A 17,593-nucleotide genomic window follows, 5' to 3' on the forward strand; every position below is an offset into this window, starting at 1 on the left:
GGCCACACCATGTGCCATGCACACAAGCTGCTTCCAGTGCATCTGCAGGGCTGCATGGAGAGCAAGGCCCCCAACACATCTAGTGTCTGGGAACACAGTCCAGGCCCTGTGGCTTTAGAATTAGATTAGTAAACTGTCCTAAGAGCTTGGACAACGCATTAGGTGTCCGTTGGCTCCCAAGTCTTGGATAGTAAAGTGGAGGTGGGGAGGAGAAAGGAAGAAGGGAAGGTGGGCTCCATGGGGACATTCTCCCTTTGTCACACAGGCGTAAATCTCTCAGAGGTCAGATTGTGGCCATCTGGGTTTCCTGGTTTTCCCCAAATCCACTCTAAGTTTCCCTGCAAAAGAAGTTGCCAAGTTGTTCATGAAGAAAACATTATTCCTTTACTATTTGAAGTAACACTGATGGCTTCAGATGCCAAAGTTTCTCACAGTGAAATATTTTGTTTAAATACATCTTTTAAAAGTAGACACCCATGTTATTCTAAACAGTTGTCAAGTGCAAAAGAGACACATAGCAGCTGTCCTGTCAAAATGACTGTCAACATTTTGGGGGGAGGGTTTCACTGCTGCAGGACCCAGGAAGGCTGCCCCAGATATGAGGCCACCTGCCCCTCCCTGCCCTGGATTCCTGGTGGGAATGGTCAGATTCAAGGCTGGGCCCAGACCTCAGTTTCAGAGATACTGAAAGGGGACCCCTGCAAAACACTGCACCGCGGCCCCCTCCCCACAGGGCTCTTTCAGTTACAGGAGAAAAACCCTCTCTCAGATCACAGTGTATCCTTCACCCATGCCACCTTCAATTGCTGTGAAAATAAAAAGTGCCTTTTGTCTGGCAGGTGCATTTTCCAATCTATGCCTGACCCTCAACCTTACTCTTGGTGTAGTTACTATTTTATTATTGATAATGAACACAATTGTTATTACTACTAAATAGCAACTAATATGAAAATGGTGATCTGTTAACAACCAAATACATTAAAGTGTTTATTAATAAATGAGTAATTAATTACTACTCAGAGCCCTATTATTTCTGGATTTCTGCTGAGGATACAAAAGCGAAGATTCCTAATACTCTGCATAAGGAAAGACCCTGGGACAGTGAATCAGCCCAAGGGACTCACTGGAGGGTGCAGGGTGGGAGAGGCTCAACTGGCCTTCATTGGGAAAAGAGCTGTGTGTACCTGTGTGGCTTAGAGGCCACATATACCTCCCCTTGCGTGGTCCTGGTGGGCGGGGACAAATGCAGGGGACAGAGCAGGAGGGGAAGAAGCAAAGGAGGGTAGAAAAGGGTTCTGAGGATGAAGGGGAGGAAGGAAACTTCCCTGATGCGCTGACAAGATCAATAACAAGTGACTGATGGGAACTGGTTGGGAGCAGGAACTCTGGCATCACATCTGCCTTATTCAAACCCCTGCTATGTGCGTTGACCAGTTCGGTAATTTCCTGAGCCTTAGGGTCTTTCTCTGTAAGGAGATTGATAAAGGAAATACACACAATCGTATCTTTCTCTGTAAGGAGATTGATATATGTGGTGTGTGGATTCAGTGAGCTAACTCACATACGGTTCCTATAGCAGGGCCTGGTACCCGCTGTAACTGAGCAAACTGGGTTTCCGCTGCTTGGTGCCTTTAATGCCCATGACCCAACGGTTTGTGTTGAAGGCAACAATTATTTACAAACAGGGTTGCAGACTTCAAGGGGATGGGAGCACTCCTGGTGTGAGACTCTCTCACACGAGATTCAAACCTCTCTTGCTCTCCGCAAAGGAGTACAAGGTAAAACCATGCCCAGAAGTTTACCATTTCCTCATCTGCCCTTAAGCACGTCACGTAAATAGATCTCCATCCTGTCTGGAATGTTTATTTGTAGGTTTTGTAGTCAGCATCATCTCGCAGCAGGTCTCAGGATCTGGGGTGCGTGCTCTCAGGCTCCATATAAGAGTTCAGAAACTAAGTGCTGTGCTACATGAGATGGTGTCCCAGATGCTGGATCCCAGGGAAGCAGAGGTCCCAGCATGAAACCCTGTCTGCAGGAGTGGGCTTCCATCCATGAGGAGTCTTAAGCCCCTGATGGTCCCGGCATCTCCTGATCCCATGAGTGCTCTGATCCATATGGGGAGCTGCGTAAGAGGCCCAGAATGTGCCAAAGCCCAGAGAGAGCTTACACCAAGATGCAAGGCAAGAGAATAACTTCTTATCAAGTTCCTACAAACATAGCTGGAGGGAGAGAGCGCGAGTGAGAGCTTGCCTTAACTTTCAGAAGCTTTCCCAAAATCCCCGGTGCTCAGGAAGCGGGTGGGAGTGTCCAGCTTTTCCCGCGGGTCCCTCAGTGTTCACCATTTATGTGAGCGCCCCAGTGTCTCTTACCACCTTTCGACTGTCATCTTTAGTCAGCGAAAGTTTCCCAGTCCCGCACAGGGATGTGTGAGAGGCAACAACACAGTAATGTTACTCTCCCTTTCTTTTTCCCTTCCCTGCTGTCTGAAAATAAAATCTTTAAAAAAAAATCCAAAAAACGCTATGCCACCGTCTCCTTGGGCACCATTCACAACCCCCTGCCTTTTTGCAGTAATTCCGGGAGTGGTGGGGGTACTTCTTGTTCTGCTCCATAGAATGAACACAGTTAACACTACCCCTCCCATAATTACAATGCCGATGTGAGTCAGACATTCCTGTGATATATACAGATGGTATGACTCAGCACCAAAGCCAGGACTATGGGGAAAGGGTTCAGTACCACGGACAGCTCAGCCGGCCCAGGTCACTCCCAGGAACAGGTCCATCTGAAAGGGGTTTGGCCCTGACCTGCTGGCTCAATGGTGGAGCATCGTCCTATGCTCCAAAATTACCATTTTGAATCCAGGTCCAGGCACATAACCTAGGTTTCAGATTCAATTCCAAAACGGGTGCCTATGGCAACCAACCGACAGATGTTTCTCACATCGATTCTCTTCCTCTTCCTCTCTAAAATCAATGAACATATCCTATCCTGAGCATTAAAAAAGAAGGAAAACAGTCATTACTTGCCGCCTAAGGCGGCAGCAGTTGTCATTCTTGTGGTCATTGAGACATTCAAAAGGTTTTGCATTTGGCGTTGTGGTTTATGGTGTAAGAGGACCCCAGCCTAGAGGTCTCTTTCCCATCCCAGCTCCCGCACTTCCCTCTCATGTGACCCCCTCTTTTATATAAATGTCTGCTGTCTGGGAAGTGGCTTGGTTGTGAGGATCAAATGAGTTTGTGCATATTAATGATACTGATGCCTGGCCGGACCACTGAAGCAAGGAGAGGAACCAGAGGGTCCACCAAAGAAAATCTCGAAAGCTCCTGGCTTTGATGAGGCAGAGGGCGGCACCGCGTTGCCTGGGTAACGGAGCTCTGCCCTGCAGGTGGAGCATCGTATCCTGGAGGCGGATTTCCCTGCTGGGAAAGGCAGTGGCAATAGGAACTATTGCCCTGAGCACTTGCTATGCTATCAAGATGATTGGAACGGGCAAAAGTCCTCCTTCGGGCTTCTGATACCTGATAGGTTAGTATCAAAGAAATCAGGCATCTGCATCTCAGAAGTCATAATGGAGGCGCGGGGGTGGGCGTGGGGCGGGGAGGTGCTGGTGACCAGCCTGTCAGCCTTCCCTGGGAAAGAAGTCCATTGGTCGCGGTGGACCCTTTCGGAACACCGGGAACGTTGGGAAATCAACGGGGCATTCAGCCCGCCCACACCTGAAATATAAACCCAGGAAACGGAAGCGACGCCCTCTTGCCCACCCATCGAAAATACTACCCGGTGAGGGCGCTGGACCTGGTGGTCCTGGAAGCGGCCGGGCGGACAACGGGGCCTGCACGTCCCAGGCGGGAGCCTGAAAGCGGCCAGTTGCGGGGAGCGAGCTGAGCTGCCTGGGTGACTGCTCCGCGGCCGCCTGCGGCTCCCAGAGGTCAGCACTTTACACGGGAGCGGGGGATCTGCACACTGACTTATGGCCTGGCTGGGTTTTTCCTCGGGTTTCCGTAGCGGAGGGCTCTGAGAGGAGTCTGCCATCATCCCCGACGCAGGAGCATCTCAGCGAAAACCCTCTTTCCTTTCCCACCGGCTGTGTCTCTGGAGCTTCCTAATGTGGGCGCGGGAAGCGGATCCCCCACTTTGGTTCTGTAACGATAACGTGCACTGAACAGGGGCTGGCACCTAACAGGACGGGCTGACAGTATTTTCCTGCGTCTCTCACGCTTTACAACTTTTCTACAAGTCAGCATGGCGATGAGGGGCTGCCGCGTCATTTCGCGCATCCACCGAGGCCCCGCCTCCTCTGGGATTCCCCTCCCCCTCCGTCCCCTTCCCCTCGCTCTGTTCCGCGGCCGCCTTCACGTCTCCATACACCGCTCTGCTCCTCAATGGGACGCGAATCCGCCTGACCCCCGATCCCGCTCTCTAGTCTTCTGTCCGCACCCCGCTTCCTTGCACAACGTTCCCCCTGATATCCAACAAACTCCGTCCGGCACCTTCTTGGCCATGATGGCGCAGGGGCTTCTGGGACAGGCGCCCGCTCCCGCCCCCCCCCCCTCTGCTTCCGGGACCTTAGGCCGCGCTCGCTCTGAGGGGAGGGGGCGCACGGCATTCTGGGAAGCGTTCCTGCTCCTCCAGCCGCGAAGGGCAGCCCGTGCGCTCTGAGGGAGCCGGTCATTTCCCGGAGGGAGCCGCGCTGTGACTCCGGCTGCGCACAACGCAGACGCGGTAGTGGAGGCTGCGAATCCTCGGGGGTCGTGCGAGTGGAGGTGCTACCGTGGCTGTGTGTGTGTGTGTGTCTGTCTGTCTGTCTTTCTCTGTCCGTGTGTTCGCTCCTGTCTGGTCTCTCCGGGTCCCTCTGTGCCCGCGTCTGTGAGCGCGTCCGCCGTCGTGTCCGTCCGCGGGGACTGAGCCTGAGGCCCCATCCAGGCATCCGCCGTGTCTGGTCTGATCCTCGGGTCCTGGCTGCGCGTCTGGGGGTGAGTGTGTCTGCGCGTGCGGGTGCGTCTGTCCTGTCCGAGGCGCCCCCCGCGTGTGCACCTGCGACTCTTGTCTGCGGGGGTGGCTGCCGTGTGTGCGGTGCGTGTGGGTGCCCTCCCGAGAGCGTGGGGAAGGCTGCCCGCCTGCCGGCCGGAGCCCACGAGCTTCCTGCCCTCAGAGCCTCACCTGGCCCTGGGGGGGCGGGGCGTGGGTGGTCGCAAGGGTCGGGGCTGAGAAAGAGGTCAGAGACCCCGCCCCATGCTGCCGGGGTGGGTTGTTCAGGGGTGTGTGGGGTGCTCAGGGCATGGCTCTGGGCATGTTACAGGCCTCCCGGTAACTGTGAGGTCGGGACCCTCACCAGCCTCAATATGCAGGTGGGGAAACTGAGGAAGAGACTAAGTGAATCCCCCAACTCCTCACCCAGGCATCCAGGTTCCTGAGCCTCTACACTAACCACCTCACAGGTGGCAAATCCTGGTTTCTCCTTAGAAACCACGGAAGGAAGGAAATGTCAGAGAGCTTGGGCAGAGGAGGAGGATCACGAGCTGCCAGAACCCGAGGCTCTGAGACCACACTGGGGTCAGCTGTCACCAGCCTCAAGCACATGCCACTTCCAGGGCCACTGTGACTTATGGCCTCCTTTAAATGAAGTAGAAATTAGAATTGTGATTGTACTGCTATAAGGACAACTGTAGCCCAGGATGGACTAAATTTCATTTTTCTCTAGTAATTTTGAAATTAATGGTGATAATTACAGGGGTGCCTATAGGGCCCAAGGGCATTTGGACCACTGTGCCTCCTGGGTAAGTGGGCTCTAGTGGCCTCTTACAGTAAAAGGAGCCCATGTTGTTAGCCTCCCAGTGCAGGGATAGGAGTCAGAGGCCACATGTCCAGAATGACTCTCTTTGTCAAAATTAAATTCTGTTTAAGAACTCACTGCACCCAGGGACATAACTTCGCTCCTGTTTCCTGGAGGTGATCTGGGATTTCAGGCTGGGTGACTGGCCTTCTGTCCTATACAGGAATTGTTCTTTGGTTGGTTGGTTGGTTGGTTGGTTGGTATTTGCTTCAGCGATACAGTGCTAAGATGAACATCGTTTATATGTTTATTGATTTTAGATAGAGAAGAAGAGAGAAAGAGAAACATTATTCAGTTCCTTCCCACTCACACCCTGACCTGGGCTAGGGTATGAATCTGGCACTCCAGGACCCGGCCTCGAAACAGGGATCGTCCCTGACTCTTGTGTGTTCCAGACAACGCTCCAACCAACTGAGCCACTGACCAGGGGAGGACTGAGTTCTTACTGTGTGCCTCATGGTGCCAGGCGCCCTGCTGATGATTGAGCCTCACAGTAACCCCATGAGATCTGGGGGAGACACTCAAGGTGGAGGCAGTGATAATGTGCATTCTGGGGCCTGGGTTCAATAGTCAGACCCACTGACTGGCGCAGGGTCCTATTCCTTCAGGCTATGGAAGAGTCAGCGTGAGTGTGTGTGTGTTGAGAAAGTTTCACTGTATTGTGACATGTGCACCGAGCCACTGACCCAGACAAACTAAGCCCATCCCTAATGTCATCTTTGTCTTGTCTGTGTGGCTTATGTCTTTGGGCCTCAGTTTCCTCATCTGTGAAATGGGGTGAGTTGCAATAGCCCCCATCCTATACAGTGTCATGAATATTAAATAAGATAATTTGTCAAGGGCTTTGGATGCCACAGGGCCCCCTGCATTCGTCCACAGTTAACCTGTGTACATTTCCCTGAATGCCTGTCTTCAAAGGGTATTTCTGTCTGTACTGTTGCATTGTGGGGCAGGCTTTGACCTGATTTCTTCCTGTGCCTTACTCTTTCTTCCCTTTACACAGCCTGCCCGTCCCCTAGTCACAATGGGCACTGGAAGGATGGCCATCCAGCTACTAACTCAGAAGGCCCAGGTGAGTCATGTCACCCTTTCCTAGATCACTCCTAGCGTCAGTCTTCTGAGCAGGAATGACTCCCCGCCACTCCTGAGCCGCACGCAGAGCCAAGGTCACAGGCCTCAGGCCCATTCTCCATGAATTGTGTCCACCATAAGGTGGTCGATTATTGTACTGAAACTGACTTCTCTCAACCACATGGGACATGTTAGCTCAGAAGTGACCTTGTCTTACGCTGGGGCTCTGTGGAGACATTGGCAAGCACCTGGAAGTGGCATCTTAAGCATATTCCATCTAGTGTGAAAAAGGCTTTGGACTAGACCTGATAGACGAGGGACCCTGAGAAATGGGCGGACAGTACTAAATACCCAGGAGACAATCAGAGGATGGATGTGGGGAGGGATATGTGAACATCCACAACTGTCACCTTGAAGTTTTATGAATTTTTAGTGGCTGGCTATGTGTAGTATTTTTCTATAAATTTCCTTATATTCAAGAAATCCATTAATATAAAAATACATACATCTTTCTCAGTAGTTTCGAGCATCATCTCGATAAGCATGGTTGTAGGTTTATTCCCTGGTCGGAGCACATAGGAGAAGAAATCAATGAATTCACCAATTAATGAAAGAATATATCTGTCTCAAATCACTAAATTATATCTCTCTATGGATAAATGTTCTCATTTTTTTCCTCACCAGAGGATATGTTCATTGAGTTTTACCCAGAAAGGAAGGGAGCGAAACACATGTGTAATAGAAACATGAATCAGTTCCCTTTTGTGTGTGCCCCCACCCTGGATCAAATCAGTAACCTTTTGGTGTATGGCACAGTGCTCCAAAGAACTAAGCCTCCTGGCTAGGGGAAGGAATAAACTTTCCCCTGCAGTTTGTATGGTTTCTTTTTTTCCTTTTTCTTTTTTTATGTTTTTAATCATGGGAGACAGAGCAACTGTGTAAAGATTTATCTAGTTTTTTAGAGAGGGGAAGGGAGGGAGAAAGAAGATGATAAGACAGAACAATGTATGAGAGAAACATCAATGGGTTGCCTCTTGCATGCCCTCAACTAGGGGCCTGGCCAGCAACTCAGGCTTGTGCCCTGACTGGGAATCGAATAGTGACCCTTCGGTTCACATGGAATTCACTTCACTGATCCAGTCCAACTTGTGCTGGGGTAGGTATTTTAAAGGCCTTTCAGAAATCCGTATACTTATGGGCTGGAACAGTTTTATTTCCTTACTATTGTGTAACGGACTGCCCCTCTTTCACTTAGGCCATTGTTCCTTTCTTATTATGTATCAAATATAAATTACAAGTGGAATAAACTAACGTTGTGGTAGGAGAAACTGATATCACATGATCTCTTTGTCAGTAGTATCATTTGTGGTATTTGTGAGGTTTGAGTTTTAGGAAATGTTTATTCGCCCATTCTGAAGGCTGGTGAATTAAGGCTCTCTGCCTCGAAAGCCCCGGCTTGGTGGACACTCCCTGTCCAGCAAAGGTTTCGGGGTCATGGATGAGGACAAAATTACCCAGGACACTGTCTTTTGTCTGAAAGGAGGAAAGGTTGCAAATTTCTGTAGTTGAGAAGAGCGTTGAATGCTTTCTCCTGGTCCCTTTGATTGGGGAGGGGATTTTGGAGATAGATGGTCAAGACTTATGAATCATCAATAAGCTTTCAGATGCTTGGGTTACAGTTGACAGTTACTGATACAGATATCAATGTAAAGAACACAGTGACCACTCTGTCAGGGTCTGTTAAACATCCTGGTGCCATACTGACATCAGGTACAAGGCTTCATACATTTTTACGACACACTGTTTATAGTTAACTAAGAGATAAGAAAACAAGGCAAGCTCTAAAGCATAATATGCATTCTTCAAATCCAGTTCCCATGGGAACCTCCTAGGTGGCTTTCGAGTCATGTCTGCCTCTACGTTCCCGGTTTTCCGATCAAGTCTTATGCACCTCTGGGAGTGGCGAGGTGTGAACCTTTCTTGCAGCTGGGCTACAATTCCTGAAACCATACAAAGTGGTCCTGAACAGCAAATTATTTATAATATGGTTTGCTGGTCTACAGTAATTTGAAGGCTTTTATTATTTTTAATACTTTATTTATTTCTTTTGATAGCGAATGAAAACGAGAAAGACAGAGAGAGAAACATCCACCTGTTGCCCCCCTCACGTGCCCCAGTTGGGACTGCACCTTCAACCTTAGGTTGTACAGACAGTGCTGCAAGAAAGTGAGGAAATTGGCCAGGGCTGCATTTCTTAATAATGCAGTGACACAACATTTGGCTTTGTGTCTGGCTGTTTTCACTGAGCTTCATGTTTTTGATGTACATCTATGTCATAACAGGTGTCCCTTTTCATGGCTCTATGCTATTCCTTTGTACAGGTAAACCATGTGGTGTACATTTGGGTTGTTACTACTTTTTGCTTGTTATTAGTAATGCTGCTATGAACATTCATGGACACTTTTGTGTTTGATCTTCTCATTTTTCTTGAGTGCAGTGGAGGAAATTATGTTTTCTTTGATAACAGTATATTTAATCATTCAAGAAGTGATCCATTCAAAACTAAGATCCGGCCAAGATAGAGGCATAGACAGATAGGCTGGGTCACCCTCCACAGCTAAGAAGGAACACAACTACCTCAAAACTAGAAACAACCAGAAGTCCCAGTAAATAAAATTATCTGGAAATCCAGCAACCAAAGATATAAAGGAGAGATACTCATCCACACAGGTAGGAGGGACGGAGAGGACCTGGCGTGGTGTTGGCAGCAGCGGCGGTGGCAACAGGCCTCCAAAAAATGCAGTCACACGTTTTAAAAGGTCAGGAGGGACACCTGAGGAATGTTCCCAGCTCCTTCCCAGAACTCGGAGCCAATGGTCCCAGCACTGGGGAAAATCAAGCCTCATTGCTTCTCACTGTGCTGACCAGTGGGGTTTGGTGTCGAGGTAGAAACTACCGGGGTTGGCAGAGTCTGCTTGTTTAAAGGGCCCCTATGGTCCTAGAACATTCCCAGACCCAACCACTCGGGGAACGACGGTCAGGGCAGCAGCTAGAGAGGTGCTAGTCCTGTCCGGAAGTGGGCGAGGTGCCTGGGAAAGGGGCGAGTGCTAGGCAAGTGACATTGTTCCCTCTTGGATGCTTCCCCCACATAGAGAAACACAACGTGGTGAAATAGGTCATCCTGTACTGACAAATTCCTAAGGCTCCGCCCCTTACAACGTAACAGGAGGAACAGTTCTACCTGGGACACGGAGGCAAACACACACAGGAGCCTGTCAGAATGAGGAGACAGAGACGTATGGCCCAAAAGGGGAAACGGATCAAGGTTCCATTGGGAGAGCTAAGCGACAAAGAGATAGCCAACCTAACAGATGAAGAATTCAAAACACGGGTGATAAAGATGCTCACAGGCTTTTCAGATATGCTTGAGTTCGGCAAACGTGTAAGAGAAGAAGTGAAGGCTATGCCAAGTGAAACAAAGGCAAATACATACAAAACCAATGGTGAAGGGAAGGAAACCAGGGTTCAAATCAATGATTTGGAACATAAAGAAGAAAAAAACAGTCAACCAGTGCAGAATGATGAAGCAAGAATTGGAAAAACTGAGGAAAACTTACTAATTTTTGCAAAGAAGATGGACGTACAAGTCCGGGAAGCACGGAGGGCCCTGGGTAAGCTGGACCCAGAGGGGACCACACCAGGACACATCATGATTGAGATGCCAAAGGTTAAAGATAAAGAGAGGCCGAGAATTGCCTACAGGGGGGTGCCTATAGGAATATCACCTCGTTTCTCAGAGGACATTTTGCAGGCAGGAAGAGACTGGCAAGCAGTATGCAATGTGATGAAAAGCAACCTACAACCAAGTTTACTCTACCCAGCAAAGCTATCATTTGAAATGGAAGGGCAGATGAAGTGCTTCCCAGAGAAGGTGAAGCTGAAGGAGTTCATCATCACCAAGCCCTTATATGAAATGTCAAAGGGACTTACGTAAGTAACACGTCAAAACTATGAACACTAAAACGACAACAAAATCACAACTATTAACAACTGAATCTAAAAAATAAAAACAAAACCCAACTAAGCAAACCAGAATAGGAACAGAATCATAGGTATGGGGATCATTTAGAGGGTTATCATCTTGGAAGAGGGAGGGGGAGAAATGGGGAAATGGTTCAGGGACTAGGAAGCATAATCAGTTGGTACAAAATAGGGGGAAGTTAAGAATAATCTAGGAAATGGTGAAGCCAAAGAACTTCTATGCATGACCCCTGGACCTGAATTAAGGGGGCTGGGATTCCTCAGGGGATGGGAGGAATACTGGGCAAAGGGGAAAAAATTGGATCTTCTGTAACAACATAATAAATAAAACATACTTAAAAAAAAAAAGGGATCCAACTGTTTTCCAAGGCGGATGCACCATGATGTCTTCACTTCTACCTTCTGCATAATGGTTGCTTTGGTTTCGTGCTTTGCCAACATTGCTTAGGATTTTCCAATGCTTGTTATTTTCATGTGGTTGGGATTTACAGGTTCCATTTCTTTATCTTAATCTCTTTTAGTGTAATTACTTTCTCATTTTTCTAAAAATACACCTTCCCTTTCTGGATTTCTAGGTCGTTTTAGCAGTATTGTCTTATATACCAAAAGGTTGTGGGTTCAAATCCCGGCTCGGTGTGTGTTTGGGAGGTAGTTGATTGATGTTTCTTTGCTTCCTCCTCTCTCTAAATTCAATTAATATACAGAGCTCCCTCACTTATTACAGGAATTACATTCTAGACCCCCTTGCAATAGGTGAAAATCGTCAAAGTAGGAACCTTACATTTATTTTAGTATTTATTCTACAGTACTGCAAAATCCCACGATATAGCATAAAATCCATAATAAATAATTAAATATAATATTTTAACTATATATATATATTTTTTTTTTTTAACTTTGGATATATATAGTTTTAGTAATTTGTTTGTTTACTTATTTTTTATTTTTAGAGAGAGCAGAAAGGAGACAGAGAGGGAGAGAAACATCTCTGTGTAGTTGCCTCTCATTTGTGCCCCCAGCTGGGGACCTGACGTGCAACCTAGTAATGTGCCCTAGCTGGGAATCAAACCAGCAACACTTGGCTTGCAGGCCGACACTCAATCCACTGAGCCACAGCAGCCAGGGCCTTAAATATAATATTTTTAAAAATCCCATGATATAGTGAGGCCGCAATAAATGTACCATAATATAGAGAGGGACTATTATATCTTTGTAACAGAATTAAAAATGAAAGAAATTATTAGCTGGGCTTTCCCAAAGGTTCAGTGGGCATAGCATCAAATAATAATATGAAATTAGTATTAAGGATTAAAAGCCTATAAATGTGTATGAAATGTCTAGTTAATAGGATAAGAAGAGCAGTAGCTGCCATTATTGGGAGCTTCCAAGAGCCATACAACACTGTGGAATCGCACATGTGTGACCTCATTCACCCTCGTAACAGCTACCTGGGGGACGTTGTTACTAGGAGGTTGATTGATCAAACAAGGTCAGAAAGGTTGTCAGTTGTCTGAGGTAACAGCCAGGACTGGAGAGCAGAGCCAGCCATTCATTACAGACTCTCAAGAACAGATAATAATCACTGACTGCCCTGGACTGCACCATCATTATGTTGTGGAGGCCCTAAGACAGAGGAGGCCAGTGTGAGTCCTAAGTCCCTGGCAGGTACTCAGAACCCAGAGGGATGGCCAGGAAGTGAGGCCTCCTCTCCAGGAAGGTGAGCTGTGCGTGGTTCATGGTCAAGGACAGATATGTTCCTCCGTTCTGGCGCCACAGACGGGGAGGCCTGAACTACGGGAATCAATTTGCCACAGTTCTGGGATCTGGAAGTTGGAACTTAAGGTGTCAGCAGGGCACTGCCACCTCTGAGGAACCTGGGAAGGGTCTGTTCCAGCCGTGTGACCCAGACTCTGCTTGTTCTATGGCTGCTGGCACCGTAACTCCCATCCTCATGTGGCATATACCTGCATGACTGTGTCTGTGCACAAATTTCGCCCTTTTATAAGGACATTAGTCCTGTTGCCTTAGGTCCCACAATTCTCCGGTGTGACCTCATTTTCACTCTGTACATCTGCAATGACCTTGTTTCCAAATTAGGTCCCATCCTGAGACATTAGAGGTTAGCACTCAACACAGGAAGTCAACACAAGTCTCAACCAGCAACATGGCTTACACTAAAACCCTGAACAGAGCAACTGCATATTGAGTGACAGGTGTCGTTACTGGTGTGGTGACATCATTGTCATCATGTCTTTGTCCACAGAATCCTGGGCCACTTTCATTTCAGGCACAGGGTCATGGTGTGTACATCCTCAGTGCTTGTCACTGCTGTTTAAGCCTCAGGTCTTGACCCACCTGTCCCTACCTGTAATGTCCCTCCAAGTCCCCCGCCACAGACAACACCTTCCAACTTCCCGGAAACTCCTTGAGATGCCAGAGTTAATGCACTAGTCACGATGGCATTGAGCAGGTCGTGAGTACCGTACACTGGTTTCTGTCTGAGAAGTATGAGGTGATATTTCATTGAGTTTCAACTTGCAGCCATCTCATGATTACTGATGTTGAGTATTTTCCGTAAGTCTGTTGGCCATGTGTATGTCCTCTTGGAGAAGTGTCTATTCAGGCCCTTTGCCCATTGTTTAATGGGGTTCATTTTGTTCCTGGTGAACAGGCCATATTTTATTTGTCAGTCCGAGGACCATCCAATGTACTTAGGCACCGAGGACACGGAGTGGTCAGACCCTTCAGAGCTCTGCACCTTGCAGACACAATGTCACATTCATCTTGTGTTCCTTCATGATCCTCTTAGCCCTTTTGGCCCCACCTCCCGACCCCTGTAAGGAGGGCCCTGCGGTTAGTGGTTTGCGCTTCCTCTCACAGGGCTTGGTGGTGTTCAGTGACGTGTTGGTGGACTTCACCCAGGAGGAGTGGCAGCAGCTGAAGCCTGCGCAGAAGGACCTGTACAGAGACGTGATGATGGAGATCTACTGGAACCTGGTCTTGCTGGGTAAGGGGCAGCTTTGCTGCATAACTCACCGCCTGCCTGTCACTCAGGATGACACAGATACAGAAAAGATGGACAGATCGGTGTAGGTAGTGCCCAGGCTACTCGAGGCTAAAAATAAACCACATACCTGAGGAAGTGGGGAACAGTATTTACCGCATGCATAAACATTCATAGGCTTGTAAATATGTAAAGAGCATCTTTTTTCCAAAAAAGACTTGTGAATGATAGAGGTGGACCAAGCCGATGAGTATACTATTCATATAGATAGAAGTGCACAGTTACAGTTCATAAAGATTTTTAAAACACTAATCATGGAAGTACTAATGTAGTCACAGAAATACAATTCTCACCCCTGAGGTACACAGACATGAAAAAGAAGAACATTCCTGGCCGGACATGGCACAGTTGATGTTCACCTGGGAAGTAATCATAGTGATACAGCAGAGTCGTCCAGTAACCCAAAGACTTTCTCTTTTCAGTTTCCTAACTTCACTCCCCCAGTGACCAGTGCTCTGCTTTATGTCACTGCTGTTTAGTGTGCCTCTTCTAGATGGTGATATATATGGGATTATGTAGCCCGTACTCCTTTTCGTTTTTTCTTTCTTTCACTTCTTACCCTTGGCTTCACTTTTTTTGACGTTCAACACCTTGTCCATATGTACCAATAGTTACATTCATTTCTCTCCTTTTTTAAAATTTTAAATCCTTACCTGAGAATATTTTTATTGATTTGAGACAGAGTGAGAGAGATCATTGATCAATTGCCTCCCATCCGAGTCCTGATTGGGGATCAAACACACAACCTTTGGTGCACATGATGACGGTCCAAACAACCAACTTAGTCACCCAGCGAGGTCAATAGTTAGCTTCCACTTTATGGAGAGACAACCATGTGTTTATTCATTCACTTGGTAAATATATGGGTTATTTCCAGTTCTGGATATTTTTCTGTAGACACGTGATGTCCTTTCTGTTGTCCACGGTTGGGTCATACAATGGTGCATATATAATTTTTTCAGAAAGCGCACATTTTCCCAAAGCAGTTGTCTCACTTTTGCTTCCACCAGCAGCGCTGGGCATTGCACTGCTCCGTGTGCTTGTCAGAACTGAATATACTCAGCCTTTCTCACTGCAGCCACTCTTGTTGGTGAGCGGTGTTGCAACGGCCCAGCTGGCAGCTGGTTCTGAGGGCCTTCGAGGTACTCATTTGTCAGCGGTCTGTTCTCTTCAGTGAAGTGTATGGTTCAGTCTTTTGCCTGTTTATTCAGGGGGGTTGTTGCTTCCATATCCTTCAAGATGGAAAGTTACAAATTCTATTTTTGTTAATTCTTGGTACAAGTCTTTTAACCAATGTCTATTTAGCAACGGTTTGTCCCATTCTGTTGGGAGACTTTTTTTTGATGGCATCATTTGAAACACAATTGTTTTAAGTTTTATGTGGTCAAGTTTATTTATTTTGTTGTTGCTTGTGCTTTCGATGTCATATTGCTGGGGACATTGCCGAACCAAAGGTCATGAAGAGTTACTCTGGTTTCTTCTGACAGTTTTCCACTTTGGGAGCTGGCAGTACACAGATCAGTAAAGTGCACAGTTAAGAAGCGCTCACAGTGTAGCAGGGGAGAGAATGGCAGGCAGGAGCTTCCCTTGCACTGCAGGGTGGACAGAGAAGGCCTCCCTGTGGGGAGAAGGGCCCTCTGAGGCCTCAGGATGAGCGCTCATGGAAAGGCCGGGGGGAACAGCAGTGCAAAGGCCCTGAGTCTGGAAACACTGGGCCTGGACAAGGACATCAGAGAGAAACAAAGAAGAGTGGCAGTGGATGGCAGAAAGCAATCAGGGGAGAGGAAGACATTGCCTGTGATCACCATGCGCTGAGAAGGTGCTGGTGGGTTTGATCTGACGCCTGAGACTTTCTTCCCATGGAGCGGACCGTGCGTTGTAAGAGTGGGTCTGGCGCTCTGTGTTGGCACAAGGGGTGATGAGTAGGTCTGATTCAGTTCATGTTTCATACCAGATGGCATTTGTTAACTGTCTGATGGTGAGTGGGAAGGGGTGAGTCGAGGATGACTACTAAATGTTTTCTTTCTTTTTAATTTAAATTTTTCATATTCTTTTTTTTTAATATCCTTTATTGATTATGCTGTTACAGTTATCCCAATTTTCCTTCCCTGTGCTCCCCTCCACCCGGGGATCCCCTCCCTCCAGTTGTCCCCCCCTTTTAGTTCATGTCCATTGGTTGTGCATATAGTTCTTCTGAACCTCTCTCTGTCTATTTCATTCCCTCCTACTATGCTTCTTAATTCCTGTACCATCTCCCTCCCTTTCCCCCTTCCCCCTCCCTGCTGACCTCCCCTCAATACGTTCCCCATACCTGTAGTTCTTTTTCCACTCTCGGTGCCTATGTAGTTTACCATTGTTTTGATTCCCTAGCTTCTGTTGTTGGTTCTTGTAATGCAGTTTTCATTTTAATGTTCATAGTTTGATCCTCCTTCTTCTAAACCAGTCCCTTTAACATCTCATATAATAGTGGCTTGGATCTGATGAACTCCTTCAGTTTTACTTTGTCCTGGAAGCACTTTCTCTGCCCTTCTATTATGAGTGACAGCTTCGCTGGATAGAGTATTCGTGGCTGTAGGTTTTTGATTTTCATTACTTTGAATATTTCTTGCCAGTCCCTTCTTGCCTGCAGAGTGTCCTTTGAGAAATCAGCTGATAGTCTAATTGGGACCCCTTTGTACATGATTCTTTTCTTCTCTCCTGCTGCTTTTAAGATTTTTTCTTTATCTTTAATTTTTGACAATTTGATTATAATGTATCTTGGAGTGGTTCTCCCTGGGTCCAGTTTTTCTGGTACTCTCTGTGCTTCCTGGACCTGTAAGTGTATTTCCTTCCCCAAGTTCGGGAAGTTCCGCTTCATTATTTTTTCACATAATTTTTCAATTTCTAGTTCTTCTTCGCCCTCTGGCAATCCTATAATCCGAATGTTCATTCTCTTATAGCTGTCCCAGAGGTTTCTGAGCCTCTCCTAGTTTTCCTTACTTTTTGTTTCCTCTTTCTGCATTGGTTGACTGTTTGTTCCTTCCCTACGCCCCGGGTTGTTGATTTGATCTCTGGATTTTATTTCCTCCCCACTTGTCTCGTATGTGTTTTCGTTCGTTTCAGTATGAGTGGTTTTCTTTTCTTCCCTGTCTTTTTCCAAATCTTTTGTTAATTCTGTGAGCCACCTTATAACTATAGCTCTGAACTGAGCCTCAGAAAGGTTTTTTATTTGTTCATCTGTCAGGTCTCGCATCTGCTGCCTGGTAAGCTGCGTCACCAGGATTTCAATCATTGTCTGCTTCATTCTAACAGACTTGTGTTTACCTTTGCTTCCTGGGCAGGCTGTAGGGGTAGAGCCCTGTGCACTCGTCACTGTCCCTTGACCCGCAGCAATCCGCAAACTTTTTCGCCACACTGTGGCGCTTTATTTGGGGGCGGTGGTCCAAGATGAATTCCTGCCATTATTCTCCATTAAGAGACTGGGATCTGTCCCCCGACCCTCTGGGCCTCACCATCTGAGGCAGTGAGGGGGCTGCCCTTCTCAGCGTTGAATTGCGAGCTGCGGGTTCTCGATTGCACTCAGGATTGCTCCCCTGGCGCTT

General features: G+C 47.5%; 1 protein-coding gene across 1 annotated transcript in view; it reads left to right on the forward strand.

Annotated features, from left to right (window-relative positions):
- The first annotated feature begins 3,842 nt into the window (after positions 1 to 3,842).
- LOC149995607 (uncharacterized) overlaps positions 3,843 to 17,593 on the forward strand; it is a 43,277-nt gene continuing 29,526 nt past the window's right edge. Inside the window, 3 exon segments of the mRNA XM_090259273.1 lie at positions 3,843 to 3,931; positions 6,840 to 6,908; positions 13,829 to 13,955. Of these exon segments, the coding sequence (XP_090115399.1) occupies positions 6,861 to 6,908; positions 13,829 to 13,955 (175 nt within the window). The 5' untranslated portion in view covers positions 3,843 to 3,931; positions 6,840 to 6,860.

This window comes from Furipterus horrens, unplaced genomic scaffold (assembly GCF_987537825.1).
Source record: "Furipterus horrens unplaced genomic scaffold, mFurHor1.1.pri manual_scaffold_13, whole genome shotgun sequence".
NCBI classification, from domain to species: domain Eukaryota; kingdom Metazoa; phylum Chordata; class Mammalia; order Chiroptera; family Furipteridae; genus Furipterus; species Furipterus horrens.